General features: G+C 39.4%; 2 protein-coding genes across 9 annotated transcripts in view; both read left to right on the top strand.

Annotated features, from left to right (window-relative positions):
• LOC6739882 (mannosyl-oligosaccharide alpha-1,2-mannosidase IA) overlaps positions 1-19855 on the top strand; it is a 49012-nt gene extending 29157 nt beyond the window's left edge. For 5 of the 8 annotated variants that reach the window (XM_039297073.2, XM_039297074.1, XM_039297075.2 and 2 more), the window contains 5 exons: positions 16539-17151; positions 17211-17435; positions 17512-17650; positions 17720-17981; positions 18040-19855. In XM_039297073.2, coding sequence (XP_039153007.1) covers positions 16539-17151; positions 17211-17435; positions 17512-17650; positions 17720-17981; positions 18040-18186 — 1386 coding nt within the window. In that variant the 3' untranslated portion in view covers positions 18187-19855. Of the gene's footprint in view, positions 1-5889; positions 6240-8884; positions 9530-16538; positions 17152-17210; positions 17436-17511; positions 17651-17719; positions 17982-18039 lie in introns of those variants that run through there. The other 3 variants (XM_039297079.1, XM_039297077.1, XM_039297078.1) reach the window with 3 other exon arrangements.
• A 1428-nt stretch (positions 19856-21283) lies between these two features.
• On the top strand, positions 21284-22454 carry LOC27206579. Its single transcript, XM_016180912.3, has one exon. The coding sequence runs from the start codon at positions 21505-21507 to the stop codon at positions 21736-21738; it is 234 nt and encodes a 77-aa protein (XP_016038775.1). The 5' UTR covers positions 21284-21504; the 3' UTR covers positions 21739-22454.
• The last annotated feature ends 865 nt before the right edge of the window (positions 22455-23319 follow it).

Genomic DNA, 23319 nt, shown 5'->3' with positions numbered 1-23319 from the left:
CACACACACGCATGCAAATGGCGATTCAATCGATGCCACTCCCACTTTTCAGGCGCCCCTTGAACCCACTGACCCCCTTGACCAACCCCCTGCCGCAGATTAGTCGATTCAATGACGAGATTTAATGCCCAAATTGGTTAACGACCTTTTTGGCCCAGGAATTTGAGAGGAAAATTGCCCAACGGGAGATTTAGATGCTCCGCATGATGGAAAATTATAGAACATTACGGGAAAATAGGGTGATTAAATTGAATTTCAATGCCCCCATTAGGCTCAATACCTATAAACTGTGATTAAATGTAATATATAATACAATTAGGCATTCGCTTTCTTTTTTCCCTTAAGTAAGCTAAATGATTTAACCCCAATCCGTGCGACTGAGGAAAATCATTTTCGTTTTGCAACTCAACTTAGATTTGTTGTCTGGCCATCATTTAAACTCAATTCAAGTCTCGCATAATTTCCGGGAATAATCAGCTTTGCTGTTTTTAAGCTGATCTGTGCTCTGGTTTATTCCCTACTTACTTGTAACCTACTTTTTGCACAATTCTGACCCCGACGATTTCAATTAGCAGATAAATCGTAAATAAACAAGAATTCGCGGCAAAAAATAGTGGGAATGGAGCAATTAGCACATTGCCGGCGTTGTGGCGTCCTTGATTTGCGGATGATTTGGTTCTTGGCTCCTAATTGCTTGGCCAGCACTGTAAATCGATAAGAAAATGCTCCATGAATGGGGTTTCTAATTTATACAATATATTTATTTTTAGATATTTAAGCTGTTGTAGTTACTATTTTGCATAATTAAACCCAATGAAGCCATTCAAAAGAACTCGTTCCCATTACAGTTGAAAGGTTCATTTGGTGTTCCCGATTTCGCGAAGTGCAGTGTTGATTTTCCGTTGCTGTTGCTTCTAGTACATTTGCTGCTGTAATTAGATCTGGGTGGTGCAACTGCGTTAAACGAAGCTTGTGGCAAAAGTTTCACCCCCGTCGGCGCAGTCATAGCCAACGTAATCGCAATCATGAGCACAATTTCATTTCATTTCCAGAATTTTTCCTCGGCCCGTGAAAAGTGCTGGGAAACGGTATAAAAGGGGGGCCAATCGGCAGTAGGTGAGAGTTTTGCGCTTTTCGAGTGCGTTTAATGAGGCTAATAAAGTGGAGGCCAAAATGCCCCCGATGTCCCCTGTTCGCCTAATGTGCTTATTGCATAATAATTGATTTTTATTGCTAGATCCACAACAGGCGCAAATTAGGGGTAAATATATCCAATATTGGGTTTTATTAATATGCAAACAGTATTCTACTGCATTGCGTTGCAATTTCAAACTCTATTTCAAATATATACTTGTATATTTACTAGCATTGGAAGAATACATATAATATTTTGTAAATTTAATTAAAACCTACCAGTTTTTACACAAGTACTTACATTACTTAATTGTTTTTAATGTACTTGTTAATATCCTGTATTTGATGTGGTTTTTACTTTGGCTTTGGTTTTTATCGCTCTCTTTTGGCCGCAATATGGGCTATTTTTTTTTCTTTCATGTTAATGGCAGGCAGCAGCCCCTTTTTCCGCCACGCCCCCTTGGGAGGCGTGGCCCGCAAAGTGGGCATAATGCTTAGTGCCTTTTGTTGTAAAGAGGAGTCTTATTTTATTTTCATTTTCCTTTCATTTTGTGCTCTTTACTCTTTTTTGTTCGCGTCCAACTCGAGCACATAAATTTAATGTACGAGTGTGCGTGTGTAATGTGCTGCAGCAGGCACACATACACACACGCAATCATATACATATATCGCGGGGAAAAATGTGGAAAAAAAAAGCACATACAAATAAATGGCAAAGGAAAATGCACTGCAGTGACTTCCTAAAAATGCGAAATATCTTTTTTACCAGCCACCATTCATTTACTACGTATGTAATGGCACCATATATATTAAGTCGTTTAAAAGTTTAGCTGCATAAAAACAATTTTTTCTGCCTTAGCTCTTTAATGTGCAAAAGAATCATTTTTTTTTTTAAGTTTAATGTTTAATGCCATTCGATTGCTTCATTGAAATTGCAATTTAATGTTCACATATTATTTATTAAATATAGCTGTCCACACTGGTTATCATTTGCATTGACAGATAGTGTGGCTGACAACGCCTTTGTTCCTTTCCCATATTCATTTATTTTCGTCCAACTGACCTTTTGCCGTTTATGTTCATAAAGGTCACTTTTTTGCCAGCGAAATTCTAATCAATGTATACGATTCAACGCAAATTTATATCATACTTTGTGATGACCACTAAATATTGTACAGAAGAGTATCGAACGTGTGAAGTGTCGACATGCCTTGAAGATAGGCACTAATTTTGCTTATTGAAAGGAATACGGTGGCTAATTTAGCTGCAGTGCAGTCGGGCCAGGACCACGCCCACTTGGCGGAGTCCTCTGCGGGTTATTGTCATTGTCCACTTTCGTTATTACTCGTAAATGGATTAATGCGCCTGGGCCAGGACCACTGAGGTGCCTCCTGCTGCCGTCTCTTTCTTTATCATTCATGCCCTTTCTTTCTATGCATTAAGTCTAAATCCGTGGAGGGTGTTCCATTAAAGTTGCAGTAGAAAGCTTAAAGGACCTTAGTCCTTGGTGTTCTTCTTTTCAACTTGAATATTTTATGACTTATTACGTTTCTTGGGTTTGGTATCAACAGATTTCTTTCAACACATTCAATTGTAAATTATGTAAAATGTAAAATTACCATCATCATTTTTTGTTGCATTTCTTTTTAAATATCGTATGCTTTCAAATCAAAAGCTCTTGTTTTAATTTTAATTATATTTTTTAATTCCGATTTACTATTATAGATACGTTTTTGTTTTCTCTGTACTTTCACACTTAATTTTTGCCTGTAAACAAATTTTCCTTGGCAGCTTTTGTTGTTCTTCTCTTTGTTTTTGTCACTCTTGAGCTTGTTTCTTTGGTTTTTTCCCCTGTTATTATTGTCATCGTTACCTTCCTTAGACTGATACATCTGTCTTTCGCCTGCTTTCTTGTATTTATTATTTTTTTGTTGTTTTCTTGCTTTTTTTTTGATTAGAAAGCTAGGACTTGAAAGAGGGAAATGCGGTGAAGGTGTGACGGCAAAAAAAGTGTTGAATGACACTTTTTTTTTGAAGGCGTCAAACGCTCGTAACGAAACACAATGCAAATCCCAATCCTGCGCTCTTCGTCCTTTTGCTTTTGTACGTGATTTCTTTGGGCAAACAAAAGGATGCGAACCGACAAGGAAAACAGCAAAAATAATAAAGAAGAGTTAATTAGAAAAATGCCTTGGTCGGCGTGGTTATGGTTACAAAAGAAGAAAAGGCAACACACAAAATGATGGTAATCATGAAGGCAGCAGGGGGTAAATAGTGTTGCATAAGTACTTAGTTTTGACCAAGTAATCAGGTATAGTACAATAAATGAGTATTATGATATCTATTTGGGATATTCATTGCCCATATTATTGTGCTATTAAATGCCTTTGCAGCAGCCACATATATGTTGTTTTACTTTGCTCGCTTTCACACTCTGTAACCATTTCCATTGTTGTTTTTCCAGCGATGAGTGCTAAAATGCTGCCGCGCACTCTCTCACTTACTTACTTACCCAGTTAGTAACTTACTTAGTGGGGCTTATGGCCCAATAAGTTATTGTTATGAAAACGCCAAGACAAAGGACGAACGAAAGGAATGCAGGCGAATTAATTTATGTTGGCAGAAGGCGAAACGAACAATACGAAAAGGGGGCGGGGCAAGGACATTAACCAAGTTGACAGGGAATTAGTGGAGCACATTTTTCAGCCATGCAAGAAGATGACAGCTGTGAAAGGTGAGAGAGGACCTCATTCTGCTCAACTGAAAATTTGGTCGAGTACATTTAAGATGGTTTTAAAGAAAAACATGTATTTCTTATTTGTTTTAGCCAAGTTATGAAGAAAATTCCATTCGTAAATATCGAGTATTGCGAATTGCCGAATTTTCGTCAAAAAAGTATCATTTTTGGATACAACTTGAAAATTGTTTGTCCAAATTTGGAATGCAATACCTCGTTGGGCTCGTAATTAAATTTTAAATAAAACTGTGTTCAAAAATGCTAATTCTATTTTTTGGCCATTTTTTGCAAATTTTGATGATGTTACCCCTTACAAAAAATGAGAAAATTGACCAAAAAATGCATTTTCCAAAATTCTTCAAAAAGTAATGAAAATAGCTGAAAATAGCTTTCCTATTAGCTTTAGTGCATTTTTTAGTCAAGTTATGATGTAAATAGATCGAGAAGATTGAAACTTTCACAATGTTTATTCCCTGGCTTCCAACGAATCTAGTTTATCCTTTTACTTTACGAGCAACGTGTATAATAAACAACACTTCAGAGCTTCCCAAGAAAAAGAAATTAACGTAGGATCCGGAATGGACTGAAATAAAAGCCAGGAAATTTTTAACCCAGTTACTTTTTCAAATTAGTCGCAGCTTTGCCAATTTCTTTACAAATTTCTGCAATTTAGCTGCCCTCCTTCCGTTCTTTTCTTAATCTTCTGCATACAGGGCGTATACTTAACACGTTTTTATGACTCGCAGCTGAGTTTTCACCCCCTTGTTTCCTGGACTCAATTTATGTGTATATGAAATTTACAACGCATTTTGTTGAATAACTTAACTAGGCGTCTATAAATTTACAAAATTATGATGTTATTTATACACTTGCCCATAAAAACCCAGCGTTATGACCCCGACTTTTGTGTAGGGTTTCGTTTTCAGTCATAAATTAAACCTAATTTAAATGCATTTGAAGCCGACATACACATGCTTCCTTTTTTCATCAATTCGCAATTAGCATCAGAAATTATTAAACATTTTTGTTGGGCTATTAATCGCTATCCATTAATTGTCATAAAATTGCCCCATTTAACTTTTTTTAACAATAGTTCTGTTCAAATTAGGTTGTTTCTAGTTTAATGAAATTCTGATTCGTTTACGCTTACTTTGTAATTCATTGGTTTTAATTGATTGGCATGTGCTTGTTTATTATATGGTCATTTAAATTCTAGAATGCTTGCTATTTAAAAAATATCGCTTACCGTATTCCGTGGGTGTTATTAATAATAAATAATTTCTTCTTTGAATTTATCATTTTCCCGCTCCTTGATATTTAGCTTTTCCAAAAGCTTTTTGGAATTTTCTCCAATGCCAAATTGTTGCGCATTGCAATGCGTGTGCGTATGTGTGTGTGGGTGTGTTCCGTTCCATACCATTTCGTTCCGTTCCGCCTGTTGCCGTCCCGTTTCCCGCGCTCACTCAGCATCTCTTCGTTCTTGAATGTGTACTTCGTCGAATTCGTCGTTCGATTTCGCCGCTCTGCTTTTCGTTTTACCGCCGTTAGTGCTGTCATTCTAAAACTGACTTTAAATAAATATTTATCAATTTTCAAATATCGTTTTCTAACTGCAACAGATTATCCTTTCTAGAAAGCATCTATAGTCTTAATAAAATAGCTAACTTGAAATAGAAATAGCTAGCGTTGACCAACACGCGTCATATTTATGTGATCACTTTATTTCTATATAGAGGGAAGTTCATTTTTTAGATAAATCGCTTAAATTATATAAGAAATTAAGAAACCAAGCCAATTATAAAACAATCAAGATGCTTTCCCCGGTTGTTTCCGATTTTTCTGAATTTTCGAGGAGTTCTTGTCGGTTTCTGACCCGCACAAAAGGCCAAGAAAAAGGCTAAATGACCAGCTCCGTCGAAAGCGTTTCGGTCGTTTGGCTGTTTTGCGGCTCGGCTCTTGGCTTTCGGCTTCTGTGTTCTTTTTTTTTTCTGGCCTGACTTTGGCCCATTGGTGTTGCCTCATTCACCGCATTCGGTTCGTTCTGTTTTCGCCTTCTGCCGCCGACTCGTGCACGCGCGAAAAATTCCGAAAAAAACATACACAAAAATAAATAGAAAAAAAATGAATTTGAAGACATGCATACTTACGCTATAAAAACAAATAAAAACAAACAAAAGACAGCAACTATTAGCCCATAACACAGAGAGCAGCAACAAATTTGTATCGTTATAAATAAAATGTGTCACGAAAATGCGAACAATGATATATAGTGGACTCCCGAGCGAACCAATTGAGGTTTCAATTAAGTTTTGGTTATAACCGAAAATAAATAGAATTTTTCCGAGCACGAGCAACAGTTCCAGAGTGGGTCAAATGAAACTGGGGTGGTGCGATGATGATAATATTCGACCCGGGGGTGTTTTCTGGGTAAAGGTAAAGGGAGATTGAAGTAATCCAGGGATACTGGTGCACAAAGGTGCCAGAAGGTTATTAAGTATCTCAAAAGTGCTAATATCTGAAGTGAGACTAAGAGATGTGCGAAATGGAGATGGTATCGGGGTCTGAAAATAAACAACACTGTATGAAATTGTGAGAATTGTAAAGTCTGCTTTAGAAATAATGTGACTGATAAAAAACTGATAAAAATCCATGCACCTGTGTGCTCGCTTATTTGTACACTGCACAATATTTATTAATGGTATCAAACACAGAATTAGTCACGTTTAAACTGCTGTTATTTGAAAGTAAATACAACTGGAATAACACAAATAAAAGTGGTAATCCAGCTGATAATATATATAAAGTTAAACTAAATATTAGTACTATCGACAGAAATCAACTGCAGCAAGTTCAATGTAATAACTAGAAAAATATGAGAACATTAATTTTGAGAATCTTAAAAAATGAACGAAAGTTTCAAAATTCTAACAAATATCTAGGCCGATTTGCTAGCTTCTTAAATAGAAAAGCATTATTTCAAAAGACCATTTGATTGTGATATTGTGGCCCGCGGAGAATTAGATTGATTGAGAAAGCCGAATGGAGGACAGCCTCTTGTCACAGCTTTCCAGCAATCTGCAATGAAAATGCTGGGCCCCCTGCTATTCTGCCGCTTCCTTTCTCCAGCTGGCAGGTGCAATGCGTGGAAAGTGGGTGGGTAATGGGGATGGGGATGGGGGTGGGGGTGGTGTGTGGTGTTCGGTTTGAAATACAAGTGGGTGGCAGTGGGTTGGGTGGCTGGCCAGAGGTTTTAGAGAGGCCCGAGGCTTCGGCTTCGTTCTTCGTTCTTCGCTCGCCAAGTGCCGCCGTTGCGCTTGACACGTTTTTTTTTCTCTTGTTTTTCTTGTGCAGCCAGCCTCAGGTTTTCCACACCACCCAGCTACCCCGCTATTCTCGCAGGGAAAGCCACTCCATGTGTGTGCGTGTTGGTGTGTCACTTTGTTGTGTTTATGTTTTATTTTCATTTCGTGTTTCTGTTAATTGCCAACTGCCTAGTGAGCGTGTCCTTGAGCCGACTCTCCGCCTTCTACTCCCGCCCCCGCCCCCGCCCCCTTTTCACTCTATATTTAAACGCATCTTGTAATGATTTTGCCCCCCCTAACTAGCTGCAGTTGCCAACAGCAAAATAAACACTCAAAATTGAAAAGAGTATATGTATGCGGGCGATTCTTTGGGAGAATCAGCTAGAGATTCTCCCATCGTTAATGAACTATTTTCATTATGCCAAGAGCAGCATTATTCCCATGATATACGAGCAGTCGTGTGTGTTTAGCTATGGAAAAATTCTAAGAAAATGTTAAAATACTTAAAATTGTATTTTTAAATAATATATTTCGAAATTTATTGCTGTATTAAAAATACATACAATTCACTTGTTTCTTAGATAATAGCAATTCTTATCACTGTTCTCTTTCTTCTGTCCAATTTGCTGTACAAACTATATAGTATATAATATATATAGTACATACATCGGCATTTGTTGAATGGGGTGCGCTGAATTGATGTGAATTCAATTAAAACGTCGCCGTCTGAGTTTCAAATGGAGGGTAGAGTTGAGCGGGGATATAAATATAGAATGAAAACAAAATCGAATGAATGAAAACAACAGAATACGCTGCTATCGGATTGATCTGATATGATCTAGATTGGTTTTATAATTTTCCTTGCCTGTGGCTTTTAATTGCGTTTTTTCTGTTTCTATCTTAATTTCTGTAATGGCCTGTCATATTGTATGTTGCGCCTGAAGTGCGTATACGTTATTTGAAAAACTCTTGGCATACGTTGCGTATACGTAATTTGAAAATTAGTTCAGGCGTATTGTTTTGAAACTCTTTCTAACAGCATTGCTCTTATAACTTTGCCCCTGCTATCCTGACCTTCCATTTGCTCCACATCCCGCCCCAATTTTCCACCCACCATCGATGCCCTTCTCCCATTTTCATCATTGATTATTCGAATTTGAAGTGCAGTCGTGCGGCTCAAACAAAACTTGGCAAATTCATAATATGCATGGCGAATGGAATGGCAACCGATGGGGGAAAAAGCTGCGGGCAAAACGAGTTGCAGAGCAAAGGCAGAACACTTAGACATTACAAGGGTCCAGTTCTCACCTAAAAAGTTTCATCCTCCTCCATTTCCAGAAACATTTCCTATTTGTTGTGCTTTTTATTCGAACAAATTCTTTATACTTTGTGTTTGTTAGCCAGGATGTCCTCTGGGTTTTTGCTGTTTCAGTTGCCATCTGCGAAGAAAAAAATAAAATAATGCGAAGGAATGCAATAAAACCTTGTCAACTTTTATATTGCTCTGCTGGCGGAGTACTTAGGGAGAGACGTAACAGTCAGAGGTCGATTGCTTCAAGTGATGTAAATACGAAGGGGAATTAAAGGTATCCTTAGCAAAACAGAAATGGTTCGCAAAGGGGCAAATTATGCTTAGCATTGACATTTAAATAGAGCGAAAAGGTTGGAGCAACTAGAAAATGAAAAGATGTATTAATTTAATATTTTTTAGTCAAGGAACTGTTAAGCTTAATTCAAAAGAAACATGACAATATAATTTCCAATCAAAACTGAAGTGCATGTAAATCAAAAAGTGAAAATGTGCCCGAAAACGTCGAAAACCACGCCGCTCCTGCTGATTGGCGGAATTTGCTTTGTGATCGTGCTGGTCGGGATTACCGGAATAACCCTGATCAACAATATCAATCTGTCGAACATTATTCGGCTGAACGAGAAGGTGGCCAGCGATAGTGTTAGCAACAATGAGAATCAGATCAAGGAGTTGAACTATGTGAACAATCATCCGCGGAATGTGTATCTCAAGCTGAATGCCAGCAGCAGGGATGACGAGGATGATGAGCAAATGCAGAAGGAGCAGGAGCAGCTGGAGCTACCCAAAATATCTGCTGTTATTGGTGGCAGTAAGCCAAAAGTCGAGGATAATCAAGTGAAGGAGTCGTCGGAAGCCATTTCCCCATATTCTTCAACTTTCTCCTCGCACTCGTCCGCCGGAGAATTAACCTCAACTCCTTCCGGTGGCGTTGCACCCTCGTCCTCAACCGTATCCGTGACCGCTCCACCTTTGCCCTTCGGCGGGGTCAAGTACAACCAATCCAGCGGTTTGATTGATTACGAAAAACGTAACCAAGTCGTCAAGGTGAGTCAAGGGTTAAAGCCAGTCTGTCTTGTCTGCCCATCTGTCGGGTTAAACGGTGTGAAGCCCAATTTGAAGTATCCATTTCAATGGTGTGCCCTTTTGGGTTAAATATTTCATTAAATGCTCTAGTAAATATATTGCCCAAATATTAAATATGTATTCATTCCGTTTGAAATGGTACGTTATACGTTATGCGGATTTTTCACTTTATTTACCGAACTTCCCGCTTTATAAAAAGATTCTCAAAAAAGCGCAGGGTCGGTACTTTGTGGGCTAAAATACCAATATAATGCTCGACTAACAGACAGATATATACTCAGATAAAAGAACAAATAGACAGCGGCGATATTGAGACGGTTTCTGAAACACAGGGGCGTTGTTGAACAAGCGCATTACATAGAAAAACAACTGGGTGAGGAGGAGGTGTCAAGTTCTTCAGTTCCTCGAAAGAAGAAATCCACCGTAAATCGCACATTCGAAACCCCCGACTAACTTAAACCTCTTTTAAGGCCGCCCAAGCCGCCCAAGTTATCCGCCAGTGAATGTGATCTAAATCTTGGCGTTTATTACGCTCACTTGGCTCCTTCTCTTGTACAATTGCCATTACGTGGTTGGCCAAAGCCAAAGCCGAAGTCAAAACCCCCAATCCCCTACATTTTTTGTACAGAGGGGAGAGGTCCTGTGGCAATTGCTTTACGCTTTAACGGCTCAAAAGCCCGTGTCAACTGGAAAGTAGATACGTATAGAACGTGGCAAACGGTCGACCTTGAAAAAGGCGATGCGCCTAAACAAAATGCAGTTGCAAATGCACTGAAAATAAAAGGGGCGATAAAGTAGAGAGGCATTTATAGCCGCCAAAATAATCTATTGTTTGCTCAATTCATTGATTTGGACAAAAAATAAATGCGTTTAAATTGCTGTGTTTAAATGTTAAGTTTTGAATGAGTTTAATTCCGTACACTTACTTAATTAACATGCAACTACAACATTTGGCCAGAATTAAATGCCGAAATGCACTTGAAAAATGCCAATCAACGTGAATAGGATTTAGTTGTGTGGGATAACAAAACCCGAGGACAGCTTGATTAATTTGAATGAGAACTTGAACCCAGATTGCATTTTATTGACTTAAATTTCCATTTACGAACTGGAGATGGATATATATACTAGCTCAATCACTGGTACAATGATTTCCATTTGTGTGAAGGAAGAAAGAAGGGGGTTTTTTGCAAAATTGTGTGCAAATATTGCAGGTGAATGTGTGATTACGATTTCTCGGAAAAGCTGCTTGTGATGTGAGGGGTGAAATACAAATGAAGACATTTATATATATGAAAAGTGTAGCTTAAGAATTGCAATTTTCCCTGCCTCCCTGACACGAAAGGTGCGGAAGGGTGGGGAAAATCTGAGGAATAACAATCTGTTGCAATTTAACTTTCTTGTTCCTTGTTGGCTTATTTCATCGCCCTGTGTTCGCCCCTAATGTTTTATTCATTGTTCCCAACCGATTATTTCCCATTGCAGGTGAGTTAACTTGGAATTGATGATACACCATTGTGATGTGGACGAAACGGGCAAACTGAAAGATATGTATAACTAAAGCTGTCGGAGTGCGTTTACATTACTGAAAGTTTTCAGGCCATATATAATCACCGATGAACTTGATCCTTTTCAAATATCAGCAAATATCGTACTGTTTCTTTCCATGCCTTATTAACATTTCAAGTTTCGAATTTCCTCTTGAACGGTCTTAGCCTTGCTGTGGAATTTCCATTGTTGTTGGCCATCTTTTTTCAGCCATTTGTTTTCCTTTACCCATATTGTTTTGCCTCTTCTGTGCTGCCTTGTTTTGCTTTTCGTGTTCTACACATGTCGGCAGCTAATAATCGAATTGTGTTTAGCCATTTGTCCGCCCCTGCCAAGCTAATCTCCGCCCCTCCCAGAAAAGAAGACACCCAACGCCCGTCACCACCCAGTTTTTCCACCCATTTTGCCCATGCAAATTACAACGGGAATTGGAATGAAAAATTTCGTTGGTGGAGAGACGTGGTGGGAATCGAACGAACGAAGCATTGAAAAGCCAAGCGCAGACAACTGAGCCACTTGTCCAAGGTGAAAGTAAGTGGGGAGAGAAGCGGGAAAAACAGGGGAAATCGGGCGAAAATCGGAGGAAAGTGAAGGAGAAATGGGAGGCCTTTTGGGGGGACAACATTGCGTAGCATTGACCAATTCAGCTGGCCGCAAAAAATCGCAAAAATCCGAACAGTGGTCATTGACTAATGGAAAAATGGTAAAAAAATGCACGCTTTAGGATTAAACAACTTTGTTTTCTATTTCGTGATCATTTACGATCTTTATAGATGTTGATGTCCCCTGGCAGTTGAATTTTTTTTTCTAATTTTCCCTTAAAGTCTTTGTGAATTTCACTGTGCGGTCATCAGTTGGATGAAAAGACCAAATGACAAAAACAAACACTAGTGCAACGCTGACACTAACCCAGTTTTGTTGTTTGTGTTGCTATTCGTCCTCCAATCGGATCAGTGTGTATGTGTGCGTGGGCATTGGCATTGGTATGGGTATTCGTATTTGCATTTGTGCTTGTGTTCGTGTGTGCGTGAATGTATTTGACCGATGGCCATGTTTTTGAGCATTTTGACCGCTTCGTTTTGACCAGTATCATTGTCAACGGCACAGGGTCAGCAAACGGGTGAAAGCAGCTAGTTAAGAGGAGAAAAAGTGGTGGGGAAATGAAACGAATGCTTTGGCGGGAATTTAACAGAAAGGAAGTTGAGAATCGTAGTTCTACGCTGAAAAACTTTCTTTGTTATCAGTATACTGCTATATGAAAATATATTCTTTTCGGGAAAACCCTTAACAATTTTCTGTCTATTACATTTTTGTCTTGCGTTTTGTCTTTGGAAAACTTTGGTTCAAATTTTAAGCCACGCCCCCAAGATTCACAGCAGCCGCCGGCACCTAAATGCAAATAGTTAGATTGTTTTCCCAAAAATACCGTGTAGCAATTAAAGCGGAAAGGGTATGCTGGACTGAAGAAATTCATACGAAAATTAGATCCCCCGGAATATAAATTTCAACCATATATAAGACTTGATTGTTTCTAATACACGAAAATACTCCTAATTCTATAACTCGTACTAGGATATCGGATAAATCGAATTACTTGGCTTGATAAACTCCTGAGATTTGGCGAAATATATTCTGAAAGATTCGGTGACACAGGCGAAGTGAAAGATAAACTAGATTGCAGGAGGAAATTTGAAAGAAAATACTCTCGCCGCGTCTTTTGCATTATTTTATGGCCTCAAGCTAATGATTTTTCTTTGCCAGAGTTTCTGGTTAAACTTTTCCGCTGCCAAGGAAGTTGGTGTGGTTTTTTTTCTTCTTTTTTTCTGTTTAAGTGTGAGTGTGCATATTTTTCCGAACAATTTTCAACTTTTACTCCTTTATGGTATTTTTCGGTATTTTTGTTGCTTGCACTTTATCTTCCGTTTTGTTCCCCTTTTGTTTGGCCAAAAACTTTGCGCTCGGAAAAGTTGCATTGAAAATATTTTGGATTATTCAATTATGGCGAGCTAAAGATGATGCACCCCCGCATTTTGTGTATTCCATCCGCATCTCTCTCTCTCTCGTTTGCCATCTCCCTCTCATTCTTGCAGTTTCAACTTTTCATTTTTTGGCTGTAAAGATTGCGCTCGTAAATCGCCCAGTTCTCCAGGGACTGTCATTAAACTTAGATGGAAAAGGACGAAGACGATGGGGGGAAAATCGAAACATGGCAAGTAATACGGGTGGGGAACAGGACGAAGGATATATCTTGTTCTGCGCGGTGCTTTTAAAATGAGAACACGACTGAAATGAAATGCCATCAAGTGAATGACGAAAGTCACGTGCCAGCGGCTGACGGAAAACAATTCCAGCGAGTGCCAACATTCAGCTGTGGCATGCCTCAAACTCAAACGCAAACTAGAAGTGTGCGACAGTCTGCACTGCGTGAAATTCGGGGCACGACAATCAAAGTGCACAGGGAAAAATAATCCTTAGTTAACTAAAATCTACAGAAAACGCTTTCTGTTTTTTGAAATCACCACAAACTGACATTCAGCGGAAACTAATCAAAATGAATACAAAGTTATATACAATGAATCATAATTCCTAATCTTAGTAGTTAGAAACTTTGTGAGATAAATGTATATTTTTGGTGCATATTTTTTGGTGCAGGACTTTTGCACCTGTCGTTTGGGGATGTGGACATATTGTGACATCTGACGAGTGTCTCCCACTCGCCTTTTTCCTCGATCCCTGCTGGTTGCTAGGATATTCCATTGCGGAAATGATGCTCCAACATAGCAATATACAAAAACACATATGTCTATGGCGCAGGCAGTATTTCTTTTTGGGGGAAAAGTCTTGTAGAACGCATTTAAATTAAAATTAATAGTTTTCTAATATACCTTGAAAGTGTTTGATAAATTGATTTGTTGTTTCAATCGCTGAGGACAAGCGGGCAAAAGTGTATATATTTAAACTGACCTTCAACTCGAGTGCTCACTGTAGTCGCACGGCGATGTCGCACTCACGCACATCCATTTGAGTCTGACATTCCTGCGCCTGTGGCACGTTTTGTGCGACGTTTGCACATTGCCAGGATATAACTTGATGCTTAATGAAGACACCCAAACACACAAACACGGCAAAACACTCACACAACGACAATAAATCCAGATGGATGGCTGAGTGAGTGTGTGTGTATGGGTCGCAAGAATACCAAAATTATTCAATCAATCAGTCAAATCCATCAAGCAATTTCCGTAAATTAGTCGACTTGATGACTGGGATACTTTGCTCTTTTACCAGTGCTCAGCTACCACTTAAATTGAAAATTAGATATAGTTTAGGGGGCAGTACTCATTCATATTTCATAATTAGGTTAGCAGATAGAAATGTATTATTATTTGAAATGAAAACCAATCATATTGATTGCTGTCGATTAAAAAGGATATTTATACAATACCAATACTTACCACCTCCATCTCATTGCATGCTTTTACTACCCACTTGACATTCCTGCATGTCATCCATCAATCTGAGCTGCGGCTCATTAAATCACGCAAAATCTGCGACGACACAGCCGAAGGCAAAAGCGCAAAAGTTGCTTCAATTTCAATGCCTGCTGACCCCTGAACTTCGTCCTCGGTCCTGTTGGGCATCCTTTATCCTTGCCCCTTTGCGCACACTTTCTGGCAGCTGTTGTAATCCGTTTAAAGTGTTTTTGCGGGTTGTAAACATTTCGACTTGTAATTCACTGACTGCGGCTCGCCCTCTCTCTTTCACTCGGCCATATACCTGTCTCTTGCTGACCACCGGCTTTGGGGTTTTTCGCGGTAGCCTTTTCCCGGGATAAATGAATTTTTTGTAATGTACTATACGTTAAGAGGGTAATTCGAAAATAAAACATTGCTAATTAGATTGGATAAAAATACCTACATAAATGTAGTTACATTTAACTGTAGAAGAAGCATTAATAATGAAAGGGACTGAAATGCTAATTAAAACAAATATATATAGTATTTAAACACCTCGTCATGAAAACGAACATAATAATACATTTACACAATAAACTGCCATCCAGTTCAGCTAGTAACGAAGCGCGCCATAGGCGTACGACAATTTACCCATGTTAAATTAATTAGGTATCATTTTACACCATTAAATAATGCAAATTTGGTACCATTACATGCGTAACCCCAACTCAGCCCTGACCTTCAGCTGGGTGGTGACCTTAACTCCTTAATGAGCGGGGGGTTGGTTCGGGATTTAAGTGTTGCGTGATTTCAGTTGTGGGGTTAAGTGGGCTCGCTTCGGATTGGATTGTGCAGTAGGTTGTGTCAACGCGTTGGACTTTAATTAATTACCGGGAAAATTGTTAATATTTGTTCGGCCCTCGCTTGCCATTTTCGTCTCCCCTCCCTTTCTTTTTCACCCGCAGCGAAAGCAAACATGGCAAGGAGGAGAATATGGGGAAGTCGCTGGTCCTTGGTCCTTGCTGAGTGCTTTGTCCTGCGGTCGTAATTTAATTTTTGCAAAAAGTACCCAAATGAAAGCCACACCAAGAGAGGCAAAGCGGCGCTCCAAAGTATGCAATGCCGAATTATGCTCTCTCTGTGTGTGTGTGTGGCAGTGTGTGTGTAAGCGGAAGTACATGGCAAAATGCAAAATAGCGGAGGCCACACCAATGCAAACACACACCCACACGCAGGCACCCACACAGGTGCATAGTCAAATACTTGCACTAAGCCAAATGGAAACTAAAAAAAAAAAAAAAATTTAACTCGAATATGAAAGTTTCCAGCAGCTCAACATTTTTAAAAGTTATTTTAAAATTAATGGTTTAATCATAAAAACTAATTTTTTTTTTTAATTAATTAGTTTACTTTTCAAATGATTTTCACTTTAAAATTTCTACCTTAGAAATACACGGTTCTGGCAATGAAAACGATTTTCCGCTGTCCATTTCATTACCATTTCTGCGGCCAGCTACGTGACTTCCCACGTCTGTGTGTGCCGTACGTGTGTGTGTGTGTGTATGTGGCACTGGGCGATATTCAATTGCAAAAAAAAGGGGTAAATCAACTCAAACACACGGTCGCACTGACGTATGCAAACATTTCAAGCCGAGTTGAAAGCGAGAAACTAAATATGAAACGAATTTCAACGAAGGCCAAATATTAAGCAGAGTGTAAATATAGAAATAACATGAAATGTGCGGAAATCTGCATATTGTATCCATGCAAAATGATTGCGATTTGCTGAGAGTACTTCAATGTGGGATTGTTGCATACGCTAACGATTTTCAATTTTCAATGGCAATGCTTAAAGTGCAACTATTGCTTTTGGGTGCTTAAAGAGTTCAATTTCTATTGATATATCTACAAATGCACAGTAATTGCATTAAATCTCTAACGAACTTCCATTCTATTTGCTCTTTCAGATGATGGAACATGCGTGGCACAATTACAAATTGTATGCGTGGGGCAAGAACGAGCTGCGTCCCCTTTCGCAGCGACCCCATTCGGCCAGTATTTTTGGATCCTACGATCTGGGCGCTACAATCGTCGACGGGCTGGATACCCTGTACATAATGGGACTGGAGAAGGAATATCGCGAGGGTCGCGATTGGATCGAGCGGAAATTCTCACTGGACAATATCAGCGCAGAGTTGAGTGTTTTCGAAACGAACATTCGATTTGTCGGCGGCATGCTGACGCTGTACGCCTTTACGGGGGATCCACTGTACAAGGAGAAGGCCCAGCACGTGGCCGACAAGCTGCTGCCCGCCTTCCAAACACCCACGGGGATTCCCTACGCGCTGGTCAACACCAAGACCGGTGTGGCCAAGAACTACGGCTGGGCATCCGGCGGCAGTTCTATCCTATCCGAATTCGGCACACTGCATCTCGAATTTGCCTATTTGAGCGACATTACCGGTAATCCACTGTACAGGGAACGAGTGCAAACCATCCGCCAAGTGCTCAAGGAGATCGAGAAACCGAAGGGCCTCTATCCCAACTTTCTCAATCCCAAGACAGGCAAATGGGGGCAACGTAAGTTTTGGCCAGAGTCTTCAACCGAATTCAACTAAACCCTATCCACTTATCCACAGTTCACATGTCATTGGGCGCTCTGGGCGACAGCTACTACGAGTACTTGCTGAAGGCCTGGCTGCAATCCGGCCAAACCGATGAGGAAGCCCGCGAGATGTTTGACGAGGCGATGCTGGCCATTTTGGATAAGATGGTCCGCACGAGTCCCGGCGGACTGACATACGTCTCCGATCTCAAGTTCGACAGGCTGGAGCATAAGATGGACCATTTGGCTTGCTTCTCGGGTAAGTTCTTAGTTCTGGTATAAGTTACTTACCTACCATGTGTTCCGCTTTTTAATAATCTTTTCCAACTTTTTAGGCGGACTTTTCGCTTTGGGAGCGGCCACACGTCAAAATGATTATACGGACAAGTACATGGAGGTGGGCAAGGGCATTACGAATACCTGCCACGAGAGCTACATCAGAGCACCCACTCAGCTGGGACCCGAGGCCTTTAGGTGCGTAAATCCACAATCTCAGAAAACCCTTAGAGGTGTACTAATATATCTGCTATTCAACCCATTTAGATTCAGCGAAGCTGTGGAGGCGCGAGCACTGAGATCGCAGGAGAAGTACTACATTCTCCGGCCAGAGACTTTCGAGAGCTACTTTGTGCTGTGGCGACTCACGCACGACCAGAAATATCGCGACTGGGGCTGGGAGGCGGTCCTCGCCCTGGAGAAGCACTGCCGCACGGCGCACGGATATTGTGGCCTGCGCAATGTCTACCAGCAGGAGCCGCAAAAGGACGACGTTCAGCAGAGCTTCTTCCTCGCCGAAACGCTTAAGGTGAATATCTTTCATTGGCCAAGTTGAAATTGAATTTAAACAATTGGTTCCCTTGCAGTACCTGTACTTGCTGTTCTCGGATGATTCGGTGCTGCCGCTGGACGAATGGGTGTTCAACACGGAGGCCCATCCGCTGCCGATCAAGGGTGCGAATGCGTACTACAGACAGGCGCCCGTAACGCTTCCGGTTTCGAACGCATCGTAAACGGGCGCCATGCTGCGCCGCTGGCTGTTCGGCCTGTCCCTAGCAATGCACCTTACTTAGCTCGCGATATTTGGAAACCTACACATGTGTGTACCAGATCGTAACATTTTTTTTTTGTTTTGTTTAAGTTATTAGTTAGATTACGTGAGAATGACAACTGCTTACGAAAGATATTGTATGTTTACAATCAATCCAGGCACACACACACACACACACTCGAGAAACTGTCAATGTAACATATTTATAAAGCTTGCACATATATAGGAACGTAAACTTAAACGGATATATCGTAGTTTAGTTCTTAACTGTTTGCACAAGTTTCTCCAAGTCTCTCTTCTTGATTTATCTTATGGAATTAATAGCAATCCAAATAGTTGACAGAGGTGGATGGTGGGAAGACCTCAATTTCCATTTAAATGCGAATGACGTAGACGTAGGCTAAAACTCTTGATATTAACTATGATATGATATATAATATGATATACGTGTAAATGTAAAACTCAGGTGTTCTTATTATGATTTTCCTTGCGCTCACACAAGGCACTTTTTCAACTAACCAGCTACGTAACTATCTCTACAAGCATTCTATACGCCATTCTCGATCTGCGACTATATCTCTGTGTGGATTTATGGCCACTCGGTGGGCATTTCGTAAGATCTACTCTGCTAATTTCCAATTCGAATCTTTGACCACTTTATTTTGTATATAATTTCTACTGACTTTCCTCGCAAAATGAAGGCAGAAGAAAATCGAATTGATATTTATACAAATATATTCTTACACAATATTGTTTACTTTGTAGCCTAAATATTTAAATATAAATCTAATATAGAGTCTAGCTTACTTTATGTGACGAAAGAAATGTAACGCGAATTACCTTAAATCAAGAACATCAAGCGAAAAGAACGCAAATGAATATATATACAGTAAATAAATAAATATATATTTGTATTTAATTAAATCAAATAAAACGTAGGCAATTGTTAAAATAAATTAATGATACGATGGAAGTGCCGAGCGAATGGTAATTTAATTTTTAACAACTGTAAAGGTTTTTTATAATAATAATACCAACAGTAATCATATTTATAATTCTATTTATAACTGTAATCCATAGTCTAAGCCACAAGGATCGCATGATAAAAGGAATATAGAAGTTATTTAATTGTTTTTTTTTTTTTTTGTAACATACGCAGCTTGTTCTGTGTAAAGTGATTTAACAAACGTAAAAATAACATAAAACATAAGCTAAGACCCTAATGTAAAACAAAAGAATTTTAAAGAAACATTTTAACAAAATAAAATAATAATAATAATAATAAATTTAATTACACCGATAAATGAAGAAATCTAATAAACCCAAGCTAACAAAAGTTAAACGAGCTAAGTGCTTAAAAAGAATAGGAAGAAAATAATGAATTCGATACTAACTAAGCATAAATTTAGTGTCTAGAGCAAAACCTTTTTTTGTTTAGATCAAATTAGAATTGAGGCCAATAGCGAGATATATAATATATCCGATTATAATGCCGAACACACAGATTCGAATGTCAGTTTGTAAATGCATCAGACACAATACATTCATCAACGGCAGTCCCTGAGCTGCTGACGATGTCACGTGTATTTTGCCTAAATCATAAGTTTAATAAAGATCTAATAATTAACTTATAACTGTGCGTTATTTATTTAGTTCATACGGTATTCAAACGCTTCAAAAAGTGTTTGAAAATATTCTTATATTACTCTCATACGTAGTGTTGGAAATTCCCTGTTATTCAGGTCTTTCTTTGTGTAAATATTTTAATCTCGCAGCACATTGATAGCTCATTGATAGTTTGTTCGACTGTAAAAGAGTGCCCCCCATAACCCGGTGATTCCACTTTCAGATATATTTATGTATCTGCCACACAAGCCACTTCACGAGCGAGCAGTTGTCGAGCTCAATTAATGAGCAGCCCACTTAAACCGAATGTGCGTATACTTAATGAAGAAACTTGCACAAAAGGCGAACACAAAGCACAATGTGAGGTTAACAACATTCGCCGGCGATTCGAGAATCCGGAAAGGGAGTTCGTCGCGACATATCCACCCTTCCAGCCACTTCGATTAACCCCTTGAATCATGATTGTTCAAGAAACAATCTTTAGCTATATGTAGATATATATCCAAATGCGAAGCTAATAAAATGTATTGCTTTCGGAAAGAGTTTTCTAAATTTTTCAAAGGGATATTTATAATGTATTTTTTAACGTAGTGGGTTAACATTCGATTGTCGTGCAAAGTCCAAATCTTGCCAGCATAAGATCCTCAGAAGGGGCAGTAAAACGGGGAATCGAATGCGAACAAAGCATAACGATAAAATGGAGGAGTGCCAACTGGCGATTGCATTCGCCACCCACCGCCCACTTCCAAAAAAATGCGAGAACAAGCGTGCGAGAGAGTACACCCAAAGAAATATAACAGGACCTCTCTGAGAAGAAGAGATTTTACCATTACATGGGGTTAAGACTGCAGTCTTGGGTTTGCCGACACGGTAAATTGTGTCGCATTAAAAGTGATTAAGCACATACTAGCTTGGCGTTTCTCTCAGTGTACCGTATCAGACCGGTCGTTTTCCCTCTCATTCGCTCTTCTTTGTCGAGCAGACTAGACGAGCCCGCCAGACCAGACCAGCTGAGGGTGTGTGCGTGCGCGCTGCATGGCAATGCCGTGGATGGCACTGTTGTTGTAGCTCCAAGTTGTTGGCATACCCTAGGTTTTTCAAAAAGTCACACAAGTGGTCGGGTAAAGGTTTATAAGCCAATATTTACCAACCTAAAAAGTTCAAACAATTTAAAATGTATTATTCTAAAAATAAAATGGATAGCGCCAGATGTTTTTAACCACCACAAAAATGCGAATTAAGTTCTTACTACTAACTGAAAACTTTTATATATCAACTGAACTTAAAAATTACAAATAGAATTTAATTGTTATTCATCATCCACTTGATACTGATATACTTTTCTATTGCAGGGTATTTGCCGGTCGCCTCACTCGTCTGAGAAGGTTCTACTCTTTGTGCTTGGCTTGTTTTTGTTTTTTGTTTTGGTCGTTGACGTTGCGGCGTCGCTTCTAGCAATCCGCACAGTTCGCTTCGAGACTCCGAACAGAGCGGCAGTCGCTCCAGTTGCAGTTGCAGATAGAGACACAAACACAACACAGATACAACTACAGATATAGATACAGATTTAAGCGGATCGAGGCTACAGATACAAAATATAGTTTCTTTGGCCAACTTTAAACCTCAACCAGTGCAAGAAAAAACAAGTGTGAAAATGCCGTTCCCCATCCATCCGCCCAAGCAGATGCCCTGCCCCCACTGGCAGCACTTCCCCATCAGTCCCGTGGACAGTAAGCCGAATCCCTTCGATTCCGTGGGCGGAGCGGCGGCAGCGGCCACCCAGGTCAACATTGGGGTTAACAAGCCACCGGAGCCGGTATCCTATCGCTATTGTTTGCAGTGCAAGAACTCCGGCAAGGAGCCAACAAACCCCGCCGACAGAGAGTAGCCCCAAAATCATGGAGGTGACCCATCAATCCAAACAATCAGCCATCACCTGTAATCAGCCACTTCAATAGAGGACGCACTTGGAGAGCCAATTGAAACGGGAAATAATCATAGAAATCACAGAACAAAGTTTTGAATTCGTTTACATCCCATCCAAGCAAACCATCAAGCCATTTTTTTTGTGCTGCTACTCATATTTTTCTATAAAAAAGGATCTGAATTTAAAGGTTACACATAAAACTATATATTAATACCAAATTTCTTAATTAATATCTGATATTTGCAAAAAAGCGTATTTAGTTAATGTGAATAGACGGTCAGACATTATTTTAAATTAATTTAAATGTACCATTGGTCTACTAAAAGCAGGTCAGGAAGTAAATATGCATATATAAGCAATCATTTGATAATTTAATATCAGGTCCAAGCGCAGCCCAATTTTTTCTGTGTTGTTATTATTTAACCTAACCTAAGCACATGTTTCATTAATTTTTTTGTTGCCCATTTACGCAGTGTTTCTTTCGATATAATTAAGCTAAGCATTTTGTACGTATTTAATTTGTATTTAGAGCTAAAGACTACAGTTTATACATTTTATGAATTTATGAATTTTTTTTATATAAATTTGTATAAGAGAAGCGCAAATAAACGCACGACGCATTTAAAAAACGAGTTCTACACAAATACACAAGCACTCCCCAATATACATGTACCATATGCTCTCTGTTTTTTTTTTTTGATTCCAAACACAGACTTTGTTTGGTTCTGTTTCTACTTTATTCCGTTTTTGGGGTCTCTGTTTTTATGTTTATCAACATTTTTCAAGGTCACCGATTGAAGCGTGGAACGAAAAAAAAGGTGCGATAAGAGCGGCTTGAGATTTGAGTTTTTGATTTGGAAAATTCGGGAATAGTCGGATGATTTTTCTTTCGCCTGTCCAATAGACAAAGTTCAACAAACCGATTGAAATGAAGGCGAAGAGAGTGAAAAATACGGCGGATGAATGAAAGGGTGTGGGGGAAAATAATTGCATTCGTTCGCCGCTGCAAAATAATTGAACACAGTTCTCAGAGAGTTCGTTGATATGCATGCTAAGATGCGCATACACTGAAAAAAACGTCTAATGCATGTTGCAGTCATAAAATCATGAGAAATTTTTAGAAATAACTGTAACTCTTGCTGTAAAACAACAAATTTCAGGTAAATTTCGTATACACGATCATTAGAATTCGTCCCAAGAAACATATGTATGTAGTTGTGTTTGCCAAATAAATGTCAATTATTTTCTCTGAGTGGCAAATTGTTTATGTAAGGATGTGTGCACTCAGAACCGTACTATATTTAACCTTATCGCGTGAGTCGGCGAGTGCGTGTGCGAAAATACTGACATCCAAATAGTTCGTGATATTCGTCCTATTCGCTGATAGGTGATATTTGAGTTTCCAAATGACACGGTTTAGTATTCCATTTTCGGACTTTACTATTTCGGCCTTTTGCCCAAATTAGCAATTTACGGTACAAATTTTCGGGGCTTATCTCCGCTGATACGGACATTATCTAACTTTGAGTCTAGCCAACGTGC

Source organism: Drosophila simulans, chromosome X (genome assembly GCF_016746395.2).
Source record: "Drosophila simulans strain w501 chromosome X, Prin_Dsim_3.1, whole genome shotgun sequence".
Taxonomy (NCBI): domain Eukaryota; kingdom Metazoa; phylum Arthropoda; class Insecta; order Diptera; family Drosophilidae; genus Drosophila; species Drosophila simulans.
This window is presented reverse-complemented; position numbering and strand designations above follow the sequence as displayed.